Source organism: Ailuropoda melanoleuca, chromosome 7 (genome assembly GCF_002007445.2).
Source record: "Ailuropoda melanoleuca isolate Jingjing chromosome 7, ASM200744v2, whole genome shotgun sequence".
Taxonomy (NCBI): Eukaryota; Metazoa; Chordata; class Mammalia; order Carnivora; family Ursidae; genus Ailuropoda; species Ailuropoda melanoleuca.
The window spans coordinates 8,164,693-8,182,929 of NC_048224.1; the positions used below are offsets into that span (position 1 = coordinate 8,164,693).

The 18,237-nt window shown below is 36.0% G+C and overlaps 1 protein-coding gene across 3 annotated transcripts in view; it reads right to left on the reverse strand.

The window, feature by feature from the left end:
- Nucleotides 1-16,366: 16,366 nt before the first annotated feature.
- ZDHHC21 (zinc finger DHHC-type palmitoyltransferase 21) overlaps nt 16,367-18,237 on the reverse strand; it is a 59,455-nt gene continuing 57,584 nt past the window's right edge. For all 3 annotated transcript variants that reach the window (XM_002915940.4, XM_034663907.1, XM_034663908.1), the window contains one exon: nt 16,367-18,147. In XM_002915940.4, the coding sequence (XP_002915986.1) occupies nt 18,015-18,147 (133 nt within the window). In that variant the 3' untranslated portion in view covers nt 16,367-18,014. The remainder of the gene's footprint in view (nt 18,148-18,237) is intronic.

Consider the following 18,237-nt stretch of genomic DNA (forward strand, 5'->3'; position numbering starts at 1 on the left):
AACAGCAAAAAACAACCTGATACAACACGAATGAATCTTAAAAACATTATGCTGAGCAGAAGCCTGTTAAAAAAAAAAAAAAAGACATACTGTGTTCGTATAATTCCATTTATGTGAAGTTCTGGAAAACAAAAATATGAGAAGTTTTTGTTTTAAATTGGTGGGGGTATTCCTTACATGAAATTTACAATTAGAAAAAAATGGGTGAATGCTTCTGAAATTTTTAACAGTAGTTAATTAGAAGAATTAAATGTATACAACATACCTCCAAGGACACAAGTGACCTTACAAATCAGATAGGAAAAAATAAGCTATGCAAAAAAAAAAAAAATTGTGTTGGTGACACTTTATACACCTAAAAAATTTAAACTTAGTCTCCTACACATTTATTACAAAAATAAAAGGTTATAGAAGTATATAAAAAACTCTTAAGTTTATAAAAATTAAAGTTAATTGGAGTTTAGATTCATAAACTTTAAATGGATTTAGCAGGGTACAAAAGAGCAACATTATCAAAGTTTTTTTTTGGAAAATAAAGAGAAACATGTTAACTTCATTTAGGGGAGGCTTTTTTAAAACATAAGATAAAATCCAGAAGTCTTATGGAAAATGATTACATTTCAAGATAATTTACTTTTTCCATAAGACAATGATTGTGGCAAATTTTGTTTTCCATAGATGTCCTCAACAGTACCTCCCAACTAACATGCTTTTCCTGTGAAATGTGACTTTGACACTCTTCCCAATAGCTGGAGTCTACATTCTGATTCTGAGCAGGCTTTATGACTCCTGAGGCTAGGTCACAAAAAGTGATATAGCTTCTGCCTGTTTCTGTTGGGCCACTCTCTTGTGGAACCCATCCACCATGCTGTGAGGAAGCTCAAAGAGACATACGGAAAGGCCCACGGACGTGTTCTTGATGACAGCCCCAGCTAGGCTCCACCTGACAGCCAGTATCTACCATCAGACATATGAGAAATGAGGCTTTAGCTAATTGCAGTCTCCAGTGATAGACCACTTCATCGTGTTCGAGTCTTTCTAACTGAGGCCCAGACACCATGAAACAGAGAAAAACTGCTATGTCCTTTCTGAATTCTTGACCCTCAGAATCTGTGACCATAAAAAAATGGTTGGTTCTTTTATGTCACTAAGTTTGGGATTATTTGTTACATAGCAATGATTACAGGAAAAATCACTATAAAGAAAAGAGACTGAGCTAAAATTTAGAAACACACTGAATAAATTTAAAAAAATAATATCCAGAAAATATAGAGAATACCTAACATTCAATAAGGAGAAGTAAACAACCCACTCAAACGTCATAAACAAGGAATTTGGAGAAGAGAGAAAAAATGAACACTCACCTCTACTGGGCTGACAAGCACTTTAACGATTTAATAGTATCAAGTGAGGCTGTGTATAAAGAATTTTGGAAGGTAATTGGTATTTCCTATCAAAATTAAAAATAAGTGCATCCTTCGACTTGTCAATTTCACTTCTAGAAATCTACCTAAAGGAATAATAGTAAAGGGGCACAAAGATACTGTACATTGCTTACTGTAGCATTGTTACTAATAGCGCAAAAAATAAAAAAGGAATCTATTTGACGTTCATTAGAGAGGCATAGTTAAATAAATTTTAGGAAACTGCTATGGTGCAATCTACAGAAAAGTTTAAAAGAATGCAATAGACTATTATGTCTTGATATCGATGATCACAAGACATGTTATTAAGTTAAAAATTCAAATCACACAAGAGTTAGTAGAATCTCCCTTGACAACCAAACCACCCATGCATGTGATAGATGTATGTATGTATTTACGTAAAGGAAGGGGTAAGGAAGGATCGACACCAAAGTATTGTCAGTAGCTACCTCTGGGAGGAGAGCGAGAGGGGATTTTTCACATTTTGTTCGCGATAGTGATAAATGCTAAGGAGAAAGAAATAGCAGAGATGAAAGACAGGGATTACCGTGGGGAGGTTTACATAAATTTAAGAAATTGATCAAACAATAAAATAATTTTCATGTTTACACACATAAAAGTATAAAAACACGAATGGAATAAGAGATTTCAAATTTATAATAGTGTTTACCTCCAGTAAGGAGAAAGGAGATTCTGCAAGGACGTGAATACCAGGACGTGGGGCTGACTGGCTGCCCTCTTAGAGCTTCCCTACCACAGTGATCACCCAAATTATTGGAATTATTTTTCAAAAATTACAAAATGTACATGGAAAACGAATGGCAAAAATTAGAGCACTTTGGATGGATTGGTATTTTCCCCATTGTGGGTACTTTTCCGTATTGAGAATATTTAAAATGCTTTCAAACATTCAAGAACTCTTTAAATCAGAAATCAAGTTATAAGAAGTATAGACCATCCAAAAAGCCTTCAATATCCGTTACTTCTAGTTGTCATTAAAATATGAACCTGCTCAAAGGAAAGAGGCTATCTGGCCTACAGTTACACAGCTTATATACAATTTATAGAACAAATGTCATTAACTTGATGGTCATTACTTACTCATCAAGCATTAATCATCCATAGTTTCAAAGTGGAACTATAAAAGCTCCATATCATATTAGATCCTTAATCAGTTTTTGCCATGAATCATAAGAAGTAGGGAACACTTTTAGTTATAAAAATAGCAAATTTCAGGGGCTCCTGGCTGGCTCAGTCAGTTAAGCTCTGACTCTTGGTTTTGGCTCAGGTCATGATCTCAGGGTAATGAGATTGACCCTTGTGTTGAGCTCCATGCTCAGTGCAGAGTCTGCTTGAGATTCTTTCCCTCTCCTCCCCTCTCTGCTCCTCCTTCTGCTTGTGCTCTGTCTCTATATAAAATAAATAAAGGGGCGCCTGGGTGGCTCAGTCATTAAGTGTCTGCCTTTGGCCCAGGGCATGATCCCAGAGCTCTGGGATCGAGTCCCACATCAGGCTCCTCTGCTGGGAGCCTGCTTCTTCCTCTCCCACTCCCCCTGCTTGTGTTCCCTCTCTCGCTGGCTGTCTCTGTCAAATAAATAAATAAAATCTTTAAATAAAAAATAAAATAAAATACTTTTAAAAATAGTGAATTTCAGTATTAAGAAGGATAAATATAATCCAGACCATGCCACAATTTTGTGTGCATATGTATGGTAGCATCTGAATGTTTGGATTTGTATATTCCAAGTTCTCTATTTCCTGGATTATTCTGGCATTTTTTACACGCAAAACACATTGCTATTTGGGCGTTTGATCTAAGCAGGGGCATTTTTTGTTGTTGTTTGGAAAAGAGAGCTAATTTGAAAAATACTAAGCAACCAGAGAACATGTAAAGAATATGCTGCAACCGATACAAATATTTTTTTAAGTTAGCTTAGATGTATTTTTTTTTTTCTTCTTTCAAACACATCCTCTATCCATCCTCAGTCCTGTTTGCTCAGCTGGCTGTCCACAGGGTCCAATTTTCCCTCCAATTGCCCTTGCACGCTAATATAATTGCTGCTCATATGGGTAATTGGTCAGCCTAGAGCAGCATTTATATGGATTTGTTCATCTACAGTATCTGGCAGCTTCTCAAATGGTTTTGCAATATTATACTGTCGTGCATTTTAGAGTTTTTGTCTTTTTATAACAGGACTAGATAGATGTAAATCTTTAAGGATTCTATATTTTACGTGTTTCAAAAGCAGGAATATACAAATGCAAATTCTGTTTAAGCAGCTCCTGTGCCTTTTCACTTATCAAATACAGAGTAAATGAACTTGAGTCTCAAATGCATAATGTTCTGCCTTATCTTTCTCCATTGCTTTCTTCCCTAACCAGAGCCAAATTAAGTAGATTCAAATAAACTTTGCTTAAGGAGAATAAGCCAGCTTCCCTTAATAGTGCCCTTGATGAATCAGTAAAAATGATTAATTTTATTAAATCTTGGAGTACATTTCTAATATTCTGCTTGACAACATGGGAAGTACACATAAAGGATTTCACCTGCATTCCAAAGTATGATTGTTGTTCTTGAGGAAAAGCACCAGTGTAACTGTTTGAGTTGCCAGCTGAACTAGCCATGTTTTGCATGGAACGCTATTTTTTTATTTGAAAGAGTAACGGACAAACTATGCTTTTTCAGATGTAGGTATTTCATAAACATTTTTTTTCAAAACTAAGCGAAGTGATCCTGTCGCTTCAAGGAAAACTACAGACAGTATGTGGTTACAAATAATAAAATTCAAGTTTCAGATAAAAATTAGAATTTCAAAAAATGTAATGTATTATTAGGAGTTTAACAGCTTTCCAGTATTTACTTTTCTGACAAGGTCAGCGATACTATTAACTTTTTTAAAATTTAATTTAATCTAATTTAATTTGATAGAGTGAAATGTGTTGACACTTGGAAGATCTGCATGATTTCAGTATTTTCCAAATGACCAATGAAGGCTGACACAAAATCATGTAGGGGTTAAGAGAATTTTGCAAAGAGAAGAAAGAGACCAATGGATTTTAATGTAACAAAATATGAAAAGTTTCTTGGGGAGAGTCTGGAAGATGGTGGTGTAGTAGGAGGACTCTAGGCTCGCTTCATCCCATGAATACAACTAGATCACTATCAAATCATCCTAAATATCCCAGATAATCAACGTGAAGCCTGGCAGAAGAAACTCCACAATCAAAGTAGAGAAGAGGCCACATTGAAGAAGGTAGGAAATGCACAGACTCAGTTTGGGAAACTGATCGCGGCCGCTGTGGTGGGGAGGGAGCTGCAGTTGTAGGGAAGGACAAAGGACAGACTGGCACACAGAGAAAATGAGTCCAAATAGTAATTCGCTTAGAAAGCAAGAGGGGCTGAATTTTGCTGAGTTCTTGGGACTTCAAGCCTGGAATGTCAAAGGTCAACCAGCTTGGCTCACATAGAGCCAAGGAGCATTGGGGCTGTTCTTGGAGAGAAGGCAGGGCAAACAGCCCGCAGACATACAGTGTGGAAACAGCTATCTGAAGACTGCCGTTGGCACACAGTGGGGAGGTTATTTGTTCATCTTAGAGCAGCACGTCCCAGAGAGGCAGCCGTCACAGAGAGACTCCCTAGGAACAAAGGAGCTGGCAGGTGCCACTTCCTTCCCCTGCTCTTCAGCATAAGCACAGAACCACCTGTGGGAATTAGTTCAGTGTGGACACTCGCTACCTAACTTGCTTACACCAAGCACCCCCACCCCGCCCCAACACACACACACACACACACACACACACATACACACACACAAGCTCTGGAAGAATTGCCCTACCTGGTTACCCTTGCCTCAGTCCCCGTGTGCCAGGCCCCCTCCTTCAGAAGACCAGCCCAAACCCCCATCTACACTGCATCTCCCGGACCCTACACCTGCACCGCCCGAGCTTTGGGGAGCCTCAGTTCCAGCAGCAGTGAGTGACAACAGTTCTCATTTCAGAAGCAGACCAGAGCACACTTAGTTAAAACACGCCACATTCAGGCCAGGCACCAAACTATTAGAGAATATTATGAAAACCTACATGACGAAAATTGGACCTAGAAGAAATGGATAAATTCCTAAAAACGTATAAACTACCAATGCTGAAACAGGAAGAAATGGAAAATGTGAACACACTGATAGCCAGAAAATACATTGAATCAATAATCAAAAAATTCCCAAAAAACAAGTCCAAGACCAGATGGTTTCACAGGCAAATTCTATCAAACATTTAAAGAAGAATTAATACCTATTCTTCTTAAACTATTACAAAAAAATAGAAAAGGAAGGAAAACTTCCATGTTCATTCTATGAAGCCAGCATTACCCTGTTAGCAAAATCAGATAAAGATCCCACTAAAAAAGAGTACAGGCCAATATCTCTGATGAACATAGATGCAAAAATCCTCAACAAGATACTGGCAAACTGAATTTAACAATACATTTTTAAAAATCATTCATCATGATCAAGTGGGATTTATTCCTGGTTTGCAAAGGTGGTTCAATATACGCAAATCAATCAATGTGATACATCACATCAATAAAAGAAAGGATAAGGATAAGAACCATATGTTCATATGCAGAAAAAGCATCTGACAAAGTACAACATCATTCATGATAAAAAAAAAAAATCCTCAACAAAGTAGGTTTAGAGAGAACATTCCCCAACGTAATGAAGGCCATACATGAAAAATCCACCGCCAACATCATTCTTACTGGGGAAAAACTGAGAGCTTTTCACCTAAGGTCAGGAACAAGACAAGGATATCCACTCTCACCACTGTTATTCAACATAGCACTGGAAGTCCTAGCCACAGCAGTCAGACCACAAAAAGAAATAAAAGGCATCCAAATCAGTAAGGAAGAAGTAAAACTTTCACTATTTGCAGATGATATGATACTATATATAGAAAACCCAAAAGACTCCACCCAAAAACCTGCTAGAACTGACAAATGAAGCAGTAAGGTCACAGGACACAAAATAGAGGTACAAAAGTCTGTTGCATTTCTATGCACCAATAATGAAGCAGCAGAAAGAGAAATTAAGAAAACAATCCCAATTACAACTGCACCAGAAATAATAAAATGCCTAGGAACAAATCTAAGCAAAGAGGTGAAAGACTTGTACTCTGAAAAGTATAAAACACATGAAAGAAACTGAAGATGATACAAAGAAATGGAAAGACATTCCATGCTCATGGATTGGCAGAACAAATATTGTTAAAATGTCTATACTACCCAATCTACACATTCAATGCAATCCCTATTAAAATACCATTTTTCACAGAACTAGACCAAACAATCCTAAAATTTGTATGGAACCACAAAAGACCCTGAATAGCCAAAGCAATCTTGAAAATGAAAGACAAAGCTGGAGGCATCACAATTCCAGACTTCAAGTTATATAACAAACTGAGGGCTTCAGAGGGGAGGGGGGTGGGGGAATGGGATAGGCTGGTGATGGGTATTAAGGAGGGCACGTATTGCATGGTGCACTGGGTGTTATATGCAAGTAATGAATCATGGAACTTTACATCAAAAACTAGGGATGTACTGTATGGTGACTAACATAAAACAATAAAAAACTATTATTAAAAAAAACAAAGCTTGAGTAATCAAAACAGCATGGTACTGGCACAGAAAGAGACACATAGATCAATAGAACAGAATAGAAAACTCAGAAATAGGCCCATAATTATACGGTCAATCAATATTTGACAAATCTGGAAAGAATAGCCTATGGGAAGAAGACAGTCTCCTTAACAAATGGGGTTGGGAAAAGTGGACAGCAACATGCAAAAGAATGAAACTGGGCTACTTTCCTACACCATACACAAAAATAAATTCAAAATGGATTAAAGACCTAAACTGAGCCCTGAGACCATTAAAATCCTGGAAGAGAACACAGGCAGTAACTTCTCTCACATCAGCCACAGCAACATTTTTCTAGCAAGGGAAACACAGGCAAAAATGAACTATTGGGACTGCACCAAGATAAAAAACTTTCCGCACAGTGAAGGAAACAATCAACAAAACTAAAAAGCAACCTACGGAATGGGAGAAGATGTTTGCAAATGACGTCTGATATAGGGTTAGTATCCAAAATATATAAAGAACTTACAAAACTCAACACCAAAGAAACAATCCACTTAAGAAATGGGCATTGGACATGAACAGACATTTCTCCAAAGAAGACATACAGCTGGCCAACAGACACATGAAAAGATACTCATCATCACTTATCATCAGGGAAATGCAAATCAATGCTACAATGAGATATCACCTCATACCTGTCAGAGTGGCTAAACTCAACAACACAAGAAACAACAGACGTGGTGAGAATGTGGAGAAAAAGGGGAATCCTCTTGCACTGTTGGTGGGAAAGCAAACTGGTGCCGGCACTGTGAAAACCAGTACGGAGGTTTCTCAAAAAGTTAAAAATAGTACTACCCTATGATCCAGTAATCGAACCACTGGGTATTTACTCAAAGAATACAAAAATACTAATTCAAAGGGATACATGCACTCCTACGTTTATAGCAGCATTATTTGCGATTGCCAAGATATGGAAGCAGCCCAAGGGTCCACCAACTGATGAATGGATAAAGAATCGGCGGTATTATACACAATGGAATATTATTCAGCTGTAAATAGAATGAAATCTTGCCATTTGTGATGACATGGATAGAGCTGGAGAGTACAATGCTAAGTGAAATAAGTCAGTCAGAGAAAGACAAACACCGTATGATTTCACTCTTATGTGGAATTTAAGGAACCAATGAGCAAAGGAAAAAAGAGAGAAACCAAGAAACAGGCTCTTAACTCTAGAGAACTGATGGTTACCCAGAGGGAAGGAAGGGGATGGGTGATATAGGTGTTGGGGATCAAGGAGGGCACTTGTGATGAGCACCGGGTGTTGTATGGAAGTGTTGAATCACTATATTGCACACCTGAAACTAATATAACACTGTATGTTAACTAATTGGAATTAAAATAAAAACTTCAAAAAAAGTTTCTTCATTTTGTTTCTAGTTCCACATTGCAAGTAAACTTTTAAGAAACCATCGCTTGTTGAGTTTTTGTGTAGTATCAAATATGCAGCCACTTGAAAAAATTATTAAAACAGTCGTCTTTTTCACAACTACACTACTTGCATGAGATCAGACTTCTCTAGATACTTCAACCAAAATAACAATGCAACAGGTTAAATGCAGAAACAGTATGCAATTTCAAATTTCATTTTTTTTTTTAAGATTTGTCAGAGAGAGAGCACAAGTTGGGGCGTGGCAGAGGGAAAGGGAGAAGTAGGACTCCCCATTGAGCAGAGAGCCCGATGCAGGCCTCAATCCCAGGACCCTGGGATCATGACCTGAGCCGAAGGTAGATGCTTAACCAACTTAGCCACCCAGGCACCTCTCCAATTTCTTTTATGAAGGCAGATATTAGAGATTTCCAAAAAAACACATAAACTCGAGTCTCTAAAAATACATTACTTATATTAACACACAAGGAGTATACTATTGTTATCCTAATGAATAAATAAGCATTTAAATACTTCTCTTTTAATTTTTAATAACAGTAAATAGTGATTAAGACAACCTACATAAACAAAAACTCTTTGGGGCCTGCAATAATTTTTATGAGTGTAAAGGAGTCCTATGACAAAAAGATAAGGAATCGTTATAATATATCATCACTAAGCAAGCACAATTATTGTAAATGTGGCTTAGAATTAGAGCAAAGGAAACTGAAAAAGAAACAAGATTAAAGTTTCAGAATCCTTGAGTCTGTCAGACTGTAACAGAATTTGCTTTCATTTACCCATATAGCAAAGTTTATAGTTTTATCTGCAATTCTACCAAGTCATTTAAGTGTAAATCCGGAATATTTATCAACATAACTTTTCTGATAATAAAAACTTAAGAATTTTAAAAATAGTTAAGCCTGTATCTTTCCATCTCAGGGCAGTTCATATTCCTTCAGTTTCTAAGACAAACTGCTTTGCCTTTTGAGATGGTATTTTTGATCAATTTATATTCATGAATGTACACTTCTCTGCTTGACTTCTTGCATGTGCAAGTAGAGCAGTTAGTCGAGACTTAGGAAATTTGTCTAGAAAAAGCTACCTAAAAACTCTTAGAATATAACTCCATGGGAACAAAGGCTTTAAGTAATCCAATATCCCTAGCTCTAAAATGCCTACTTGTATACTTAAACTTTCTGCATTTTATGTCAATTATTCCTCAAAGAAAAAAATATTTCTAGAAGATGGTGTCTGGCACAACAAATGGTAAACAAATTGGGTGACTGAGTCTAGCCACCTGGGTCATCTCCACGACAAAAACGTCTCACTGCGAATACTGTGTTTGTCAGTTTCAACCCTGGTATGCATACCTCGTTCTTGATGTGTAACGAATTTTGAGATTATGGTAGAATAATATCCTAAAAAGGCTACTAATTATGTATAACTGTCCAAATTGCATAGAACTAAGAGAAGTGGCCTATCATACACTGGGTGCTGGAATCTAGAATTTGGGTTGATTTTAATAAATAAAAAGGTGGGGGAGAAAAACAGTCCTGTGTTTTTTAAAAATATTTATTTAAAAATAAGATTTCTAAAAATACAGTACATAATACATTTCAAGAGAAGTAAAAATTTCACAATTTAAATTAAAAACAATCTGCAAAGAAAAACAGAAATATTACATGAATAAAAACGAAATCACTAAAATATATTAAAAAAAGGACATTGTTCTTAAGGTAGATACACGGTTTTCCATTCTGAGAACCAGTGTAGACTTTTCATTTAAACAAGTATATCTCAGATACATGGCTCCTGCTTGTCATCCTCCCTCTTTTCAGTTTAGTCTCTTTATCTCTCAACTATTATTTTCCTTTTTACCATTAGCACTAGAAATGTTAGTGAAGATTTTCTTTAAATGCTCTTGAGGGACCAGACAAGGTAAAACAGACAATACAGCAGAACAGCCCTCAGATTTAAACATATGCACTGAATGAAAAAAAAAAAAAACAAACCTGACATTTAGAAACACGATCTTTATACGGTACTTGGAACACAACACTATTAAAAGCCTTTTATCTTAGGGATAGAACATTAGACACAATTAGAGGTTGACACAAGTCGCCAGATATCACAGATTTTGCCCATTCATTAAACTTGCCAGTCAGATTTTTTAAAAGCCTACTCTGGGGACACGCAGCCCATACTAGCATGGTCATCCATGCTCAGGCCTCCCAAAGCCTATCGTGCTGCCCCCCCCCCCGGCCCCCACCATGTTAGACTTGCAACTCACTTGTCTGAGTATCTCTGATTGTGGAGCAAATTCTTCCGACCGTATCATCTTAGTTGCTTCATTCTACCTAAGCTAAAGTAGAACTTCTTTTTAACATTCATCTCTGGAGGACGGCAAAATAGTGGTGAACTATCCACGATCAATAACTGGAACAAGGAACTGCATTCAGCCACATTGACTTAAATAATACATAAACAAGCCAAAAAACTCAGATCCAATATTGTAGCAACAGAATCTAGGAAATACATTGTTGACAAGTAGAGGGAGACATACTGTGGCTTCTTCCCATTTTGCTTACAAATTTTCCTTTTACCTCTAATGGCATGTACATATGCATTTCTATATATAATTCAATTGATCCTAAGTCATGTTTCATTTAAGTTACAGACTTGATTCTTTTTTTTTTCCATTCAGAAGTCACTGCAAAACCATATACTGTATCTACATTCAAGGAGAGATTGATTTTCAGTTGATTGAAAATAATGCAAAACATTCTCAAATGTGATTGTCTACTTTTCCAATACATGAACAGTTATCTTCTTGTCAGAAATTTTAACCATTTCTGTTGCAGTTTTAAAGATACTAAATAGGTGTCTTGAAAATCTGTAGAAAAAATAAGGAAGCACGCTAGTGTACGTAGCAGTATGACACTGGGACAATTACAAGTATTTCTCATGGGTATTTTCTCCTATTTTTTGGTAAAATGAACCACTAAACAGAATTAGCTTTTAAAATAATCTTACTCTAACTTTTTATGTAAAATGAGTAACAACAACCAGACTTCCCTTTTGTGTGTGTTTTGGTGAAGTTCAATTTTCTATTAGTTTTGCTTAATCTGTAATCTGTGCATCTGCATTTCCTCTTGGGAAAATGTGTGTGCGTGTGTGTGTATACACACATATATATATATTAAGGTGTTCTTTAATTTTATCTTTATTTGCAAAACAGAAAAATGGCAACACGACTCTTCGGTGCCACTAAGGGTTACATACACCCCCGCCCTCACACATACACAGATGCAGGATGTCTCACTGATAATCAGAATGGGCCCTTCACTTTTCATTTTAGCATTTTTGTTTCAGCATTCATTAAAAGGGCTCAATAAGCTATATAGCTCATTTTTGGAAATAAAAGGAGAGTTATTATTTTTCACTTACTCCTGCAGAAAGAAAAACAAAATTAAAAAATCTTGTGAAAAGTGTTCAATTATATGTGTAACCTCAACCTATTAAACTACCATTGAAAGTAGCCAATCTATGTTAAAATACAGAATGAAAAGCCATATACTAATATGCCTAACCATAAAAACATTCCAAATGGGAGACATTTAAAACCAATTAAACGGAGGCAGCAGTGTGCAAAAACGAAGATGTGTTAATCAAAATTGTTCTTAGGAACACTGTTCGCAAGGATGAGAGAAGAAAAGACTCAGTCAACCAACGGAAAAAAAAAATTAACTCTTTGGTACAGGAATTAAAAATGTCACTCAATGCTAAAAGTGAGTAGCACCAGGATGTTTTAGTTGTTGAGGCTGTAAAATGCTAACTTCAGGCACCAGTAGGTTAAAATATCGCCCGATGCGCACTGGCAAGAGCAGAGAGCTTGCAATACACAGACCATCTTCCCCTTCAGTTAACAGCCTGTGCAGTTAGACCCTGTTCTTAGTCAAACAGGCAAGCCAAACCACAAAAAGAAACCCTCCTTTTGTTGTTGCTGTTTTGCCCACATCTTTGTTTATATACAAAGCTATCAATACCAAAAAGATCCAAGCGGTGAACGACTGTGCTGGGCACCACATTACAAGGGACAGGTATTCACGATACCAGCAGGTTAGGTGACTTTCGGGGCATCAAGAGCTCCGAAAGAGCACACGTTTTAAAGTGAAGATCATCCTTTATATACAAATCGCTGATTTTTCCTCCAGTGACAAAATTTACTAGAATACTTAGTATCCTTTCTCTGCAATAGGAGGCTTGTACAAAAGGACCTGGTCTTTTCAAGCTTTTGGCAACCTCTTCATTGCTCCTCTGCATTCAATAGCTGCACCCTTCACGTTACTCGTAACACTCCAGGTGAGCATATGCTACATAATTACGATATTTAAAATTTAAAATCATTTCTCAAAGGCATCTGGCCAACTGATGAGAATCAGCAATATAAATAAAATGATTCTAACTAAATGCTTATGTGCAGTAGCAACTCTTACAGTAAAATGATATCAACAAGAGATAAGGCTCAAATGATTGTAGCGGGGGGGGGGGGTGGGTGTTACCTGATGTCACAGAGACTGCACCCTGTCAACCCGGTTGCTGAGATGCTGCTTACCCATGTCCTGTCTACCCTTCTCTCCACCCCTATACTTTCCCCTACTCTCTCTCTCCAATTTTGGCTACTCACTACTCATTTGTACCTGCCCTCTATGGTGGACAAGGGGACAAGGACAGATAATATTAAAAAAATATACAATGATAATGGAAAATACTAGCAATATCAACAACTGAAGAACTGTAAACCACTGTTATTTGTGTTTCAAATCAGCACTAGCGGGAAGTATTACAACATCTGAAGAATAGACAAAAATGTAGTAAATTTTGTTAAAAATTGCACAATGATAATGAAAGGAGACATCAGAGAAAACACTTTCCTGAAATTAAACCATCATCGTCCCAAAGGCAGCAGAAATGCTAAATACTGGCTGATATATAAAATAACAACATGGGTTCAAAATACTTTAAGCAAATTGCTTCTATTACTTTCTCACATTCTACTGTAGAATATTCTAGAATTCAATTGAGAACAGCTAAATTCAGAGCATAATGAAATTTTTGATTTATAGATAAACTGAGGATGATTCTTAGAGTAGAAGGTAACAAATGTAGACATTAAATAATACACTCATTGAACTGTTAATTATATGGTTAATAACACTAGCAAGTAGAATATACTAAATGTATATGACTAACTACATTTGCCAATACTTACGTTTTCAAAAGCAAGAGTAGGTTGGGTAAAAAATCTAATACTTGTATCTATTAGTAAATTATTTAATGTTTATAAGTATAAGCTTTCCCAAATAAATTCTAGGTGTATTTACATATATTAGAGGTGATGTCAAAAATTTATTTAATGAAGCAGCAATAGTTTAGTAAACTTGAGCTAGATAATCTATTCACACATGAAGCACAAGGGAATTAGTTAGAGACTAGAAAAAAGTCCAGGGAGAGACTAGCAGCTCTGTTAACATTAGTGATGTTGTAAACCGGGGTTGGACACACTGATTCCGTAGCAACACATGGGAGGACACTCAAACTGCCCTCTGATCCAATACATGGAAAATTGTGTGGCCATACTCTAAACCACTTCACATTTCCTGGTTGGAAGTGTTATTCTAACCTAAGTCTTCATGATTAGCATTCAGAAATAAGATATTCTTTTGGGTGAAACACACCTTCAAGTAATTACTTTTACGGAAGTGACTTGAAGAAGCCTGACAACAAATAGTTACAATCAGCCAGCATCCTTCGAGAAAACGACCTCCATTCCAAGCATTAGCAAAAATTCACCGATGTTCAGTCTGACAGAAGTGTTAACTTAGTCGTTATACTGAACGTTATATATGTTTACGTGCTCCAATTCCATTACTATTAAAAGTAAACTACACTTTCTTCTGTTTAAAGAGATTAATACATTAACTAAAATGTTAAATACAGCTATCTGTTATGTTAACCACAGATATTTTTTTATACAACTCCTGAGTAAAATAGTATTTTTCTTATAATGGAACACCTTCACATATTTTAAAACTATATGTCTTGGTTACAAAGTACCAAAAGCTCTTTAACCAAATGCCTACTGTTTGGGGGATTCTGAACTGTCAATTTTCGCCTGTAATCTCGGGCCCGTAAACATGTTTGTTTACAGAAGAGAACAACAACAAATATAATTGTTTGAGAGGTGTAACCTAGAGCATCTAGCTAAAAACTTTTCATTTCCAGAAGCCCAACTACAAACTTGGCTGATGTAAAGCATCCTTTAACATATATTTTGCCTAAAACGAAATGGAATGTTTATAAGGAAATACTTCTTCCAACAAACAGATCACATCAGTAATCCCACTGCTCTTAACTATTTTCTAATGTTCAACATCATTACTTATTTTCAAGGTTATCCAAAATACATAACACAATTACTACTAAAGTTACAGCTATAACTCTGAACAGGAGAGTTAAAAAAGAATGAAGAAAAGTATAGAAAGGATTATTAATCTCTTATTTTTTTAATGCAGTAGAATCAGTAAAAAAAAAAAAAAAAGTCATTCCAAAACAGATTTAAAAAACTAAATGTATTTTTTTAATATATTCATTGAAACACATTCGGTACTTGCTTGCTGATGAACTACAGTAAGTTTCTGTGGTTTGTAACTAATTGGTCATTTTAGGTAATGTCTTTCCTACTTTCCTAATTCTAAGGACTGAATTTGCCAAGTAAGGTTTAAAATAAAATTCATGAACTGGTTTACATTTGTTTATCCTGATCTGATAGAAATTTCTAATTGAGAGTAAAAAAATATAATGAGAACATACCTAAATGAAGCAAAGTAGTTACCACACTTACATGAACTAGACGTCGCCATCATAAACTGGAACACAGATTTTCATAAACCCTTACATTTTTGTACATACACTTCCTCTAAGTTCTAACATGTTCAGAATTAGGCTATACAATTAATGTGGTGCAGTGTGTCTCTAGATACAGTATAATTACACCAATTAGCCAAAAGAGGGCGCAGACAGAACACAACTAGACAATGCACCCCCCCAGGAAACTGACAGTTGGTTTCTTTCAAGTCGTGGCACAAGAATTATAAACCCAGTTAGGTGTGCTCACTTGGGAGTACTGAAAGTTACAGCATAAGTATATACAGATATGCTTTAATATAGATTCTCATATAAATAGATTGATATATAGCATTTCTGCCATTCAAACAAAATAAATATATGCCTTGCCTAGTGTATCGGTTTGTGTCCCAGTCATTTAGAGGAATCAAGTAGGGGATCAGGACCAAGAAGGGTAAAGACAGAGGAGGGAAGAAAATGTGCCTAGAAGTGGTGTATCTAAGAAAAACAAAGACAACCTTCGGAGTGGGAAAGGGACCAGCTCTGGCTCTCACTGCTGAGGCAGAGGCTGGTCCTGAGGACCTCCAGCTACCTCTACAGTAGCTAGTGCTACTATATGAAGTAACAATACGTCCATAAAGCTCTTTGGGGGGAGGTCCACAGTTGGCTTTGCTTTTTCTCAAGGGTCTCATTTGACAGGAATGTATACAGCATAAGGCATTTGACTGATATCTATCTATGTATCTACACATTACTTCCCTATAACAGTTCTGTCACCAGACCAAATTTGGTCAATATGTTAACTTGCACAAAACCCAACCCAGTTGCCTGACACGAACATACTAATTTTGTGGTTCATTAAGCGCTATAAATATACTTCTCATATTAAATTTACTATGCATCTTATCAGCACCAATAAATATTTTCATCTGCCACTTCTAAATTTTTAAATAATAAAGCACTGCAGAAAGAACATGAAAGACATGGTATTTATATCTCTGAGAACAGCTTATTCAATTATTTTAGAAGATATTTACAATTCCTGAAAGAACTAACTACAGCATAGTTAATTGGCTGACAATGGAAATCTTCGGTTTCATGACTTCTCAGGTGTGACTCCTGACTCTCAAAACTAACTAAAAGGAAAATATGGATACGCTCCAAGAACAGAGGACCCCTTCAATCTTCTCTTCAAGGCAAAGGCTGTGAGGACATACGTTTTCTAAAAAGATACATGGATTTTGCAGTATTCTAATGGAAAAAAATGTAAAAGCTGAATTTTTTTTCAAAGCATGCTAAATGTCTTTTCACACAAATCTTCTATGCTTTCCAAGAGACCGTCACGTGACCATTAGCAATTTAAATCTGTATAAGCTAATGATAAATAGAGATCATTATGTTTTCTTATATTAAGGTCATTTCTTACCGTTAGCTACTAACAAAAGGCCTCTCAATGCAAATTTATAGTTGGCTGATTAAAATTTCATTTCAATTTGGGTGATAATAGGTACACAAAAGTTACTTATTTTTACTAGCAACTTCCTATAAATAAAATTTCATTATTAGTTGGCCAATATCTATTACATGTAAACCTTCAATGTGTAATTTTAGATCTACTAGTAGGTAAATAAAAGTAAAAAGTATACATATATATATATGTTTTTCAAAAGCACAATATTCCTCTTTACACTGTACATTATATATTATCTGGTCCACTAGCATTTTAAAAACATATGCATTCCAATATAATTGTACTAGAAAAGGTACCTATGGAATTATTGCAAATTCTCTACCCTTTTTACTCATCAAAATCTTAGGGTAAAACAGAATACATGCTGTGTGGTCAAAAATTCTGCCTTGGAGCAATCATTTTAACAACAACCAATAATTACGTCAGTAGGGAAAAGAAGTGGGAAAGTTAATATGGAAAAAATTAATCTTTCCTTTAAAATAAGGTAGGTAGTTGGTGTTTTTACTGGTGTTTTTATTTTGTTTTTAGCAAAGAGAAAAACAGAGAACATTAGAGAGCTACTTCTAAGAAAACACTGCCCTTTTCCTATTGTTGTTTTTGGGTTTTTTTGTTGTTGTTCAATTCTATGCTGCATTAAAAAAATCCTGCAGCACATACAAAAGGCAGTATTGCTATTTAAATTATGATGCATTTGAAAAAGAAAATTTACATATAATATAAGGTGTATCAACTTTTATAAACCCGAAGAATTAAATTCAGATTTGGTTAGTACTGCTTAAGAGTGAAAAATTTAAATAAACATCTGAAATTTCCCATAAATTAAAATCTATAACATTGTCAGTACTAAAAAAAATTATGTACAATTATTTTATCTCAATCACTGCCTTTGGGGTCTAATCACAAAAGCATTTAAAGAAATCCCTGTGGAAAGCTAATTTGAAAGTAAACATGCTTTAAAACTTAAATATAGATCTCGTATTAGTCCCACAACAGGATCAAGATCACTATTAAAATAAAGCCTGGGGCACATTATGATGCCTAAGATTGGTGGGTGGATTTTAATTGACTTGAAGACTGTCATAGTTCTATTATCAGAAAACCTGTAACGCATTTCCAGCATGGAGGACCCATCTGTGCCCACCATCCATCTGTTTAGACGTGATTGGCAAAGTGGTAGGGAACTCGCAGTGGTTGCCTCTGCCTGAAAGGAATAAACCACAGGATCTTCCAGCGAGTGCCAAAAACTTCTGAGAAGGTCTGCTGCCATGGCTTTCGAGGCCTCGATCTACAGAAGACAGCATTATTAGTGAAAGACAGCACTCCCATGGCGTACTTCAGTCAGCTAAAACAATACAGGTTGGCTGGGGATCCATTA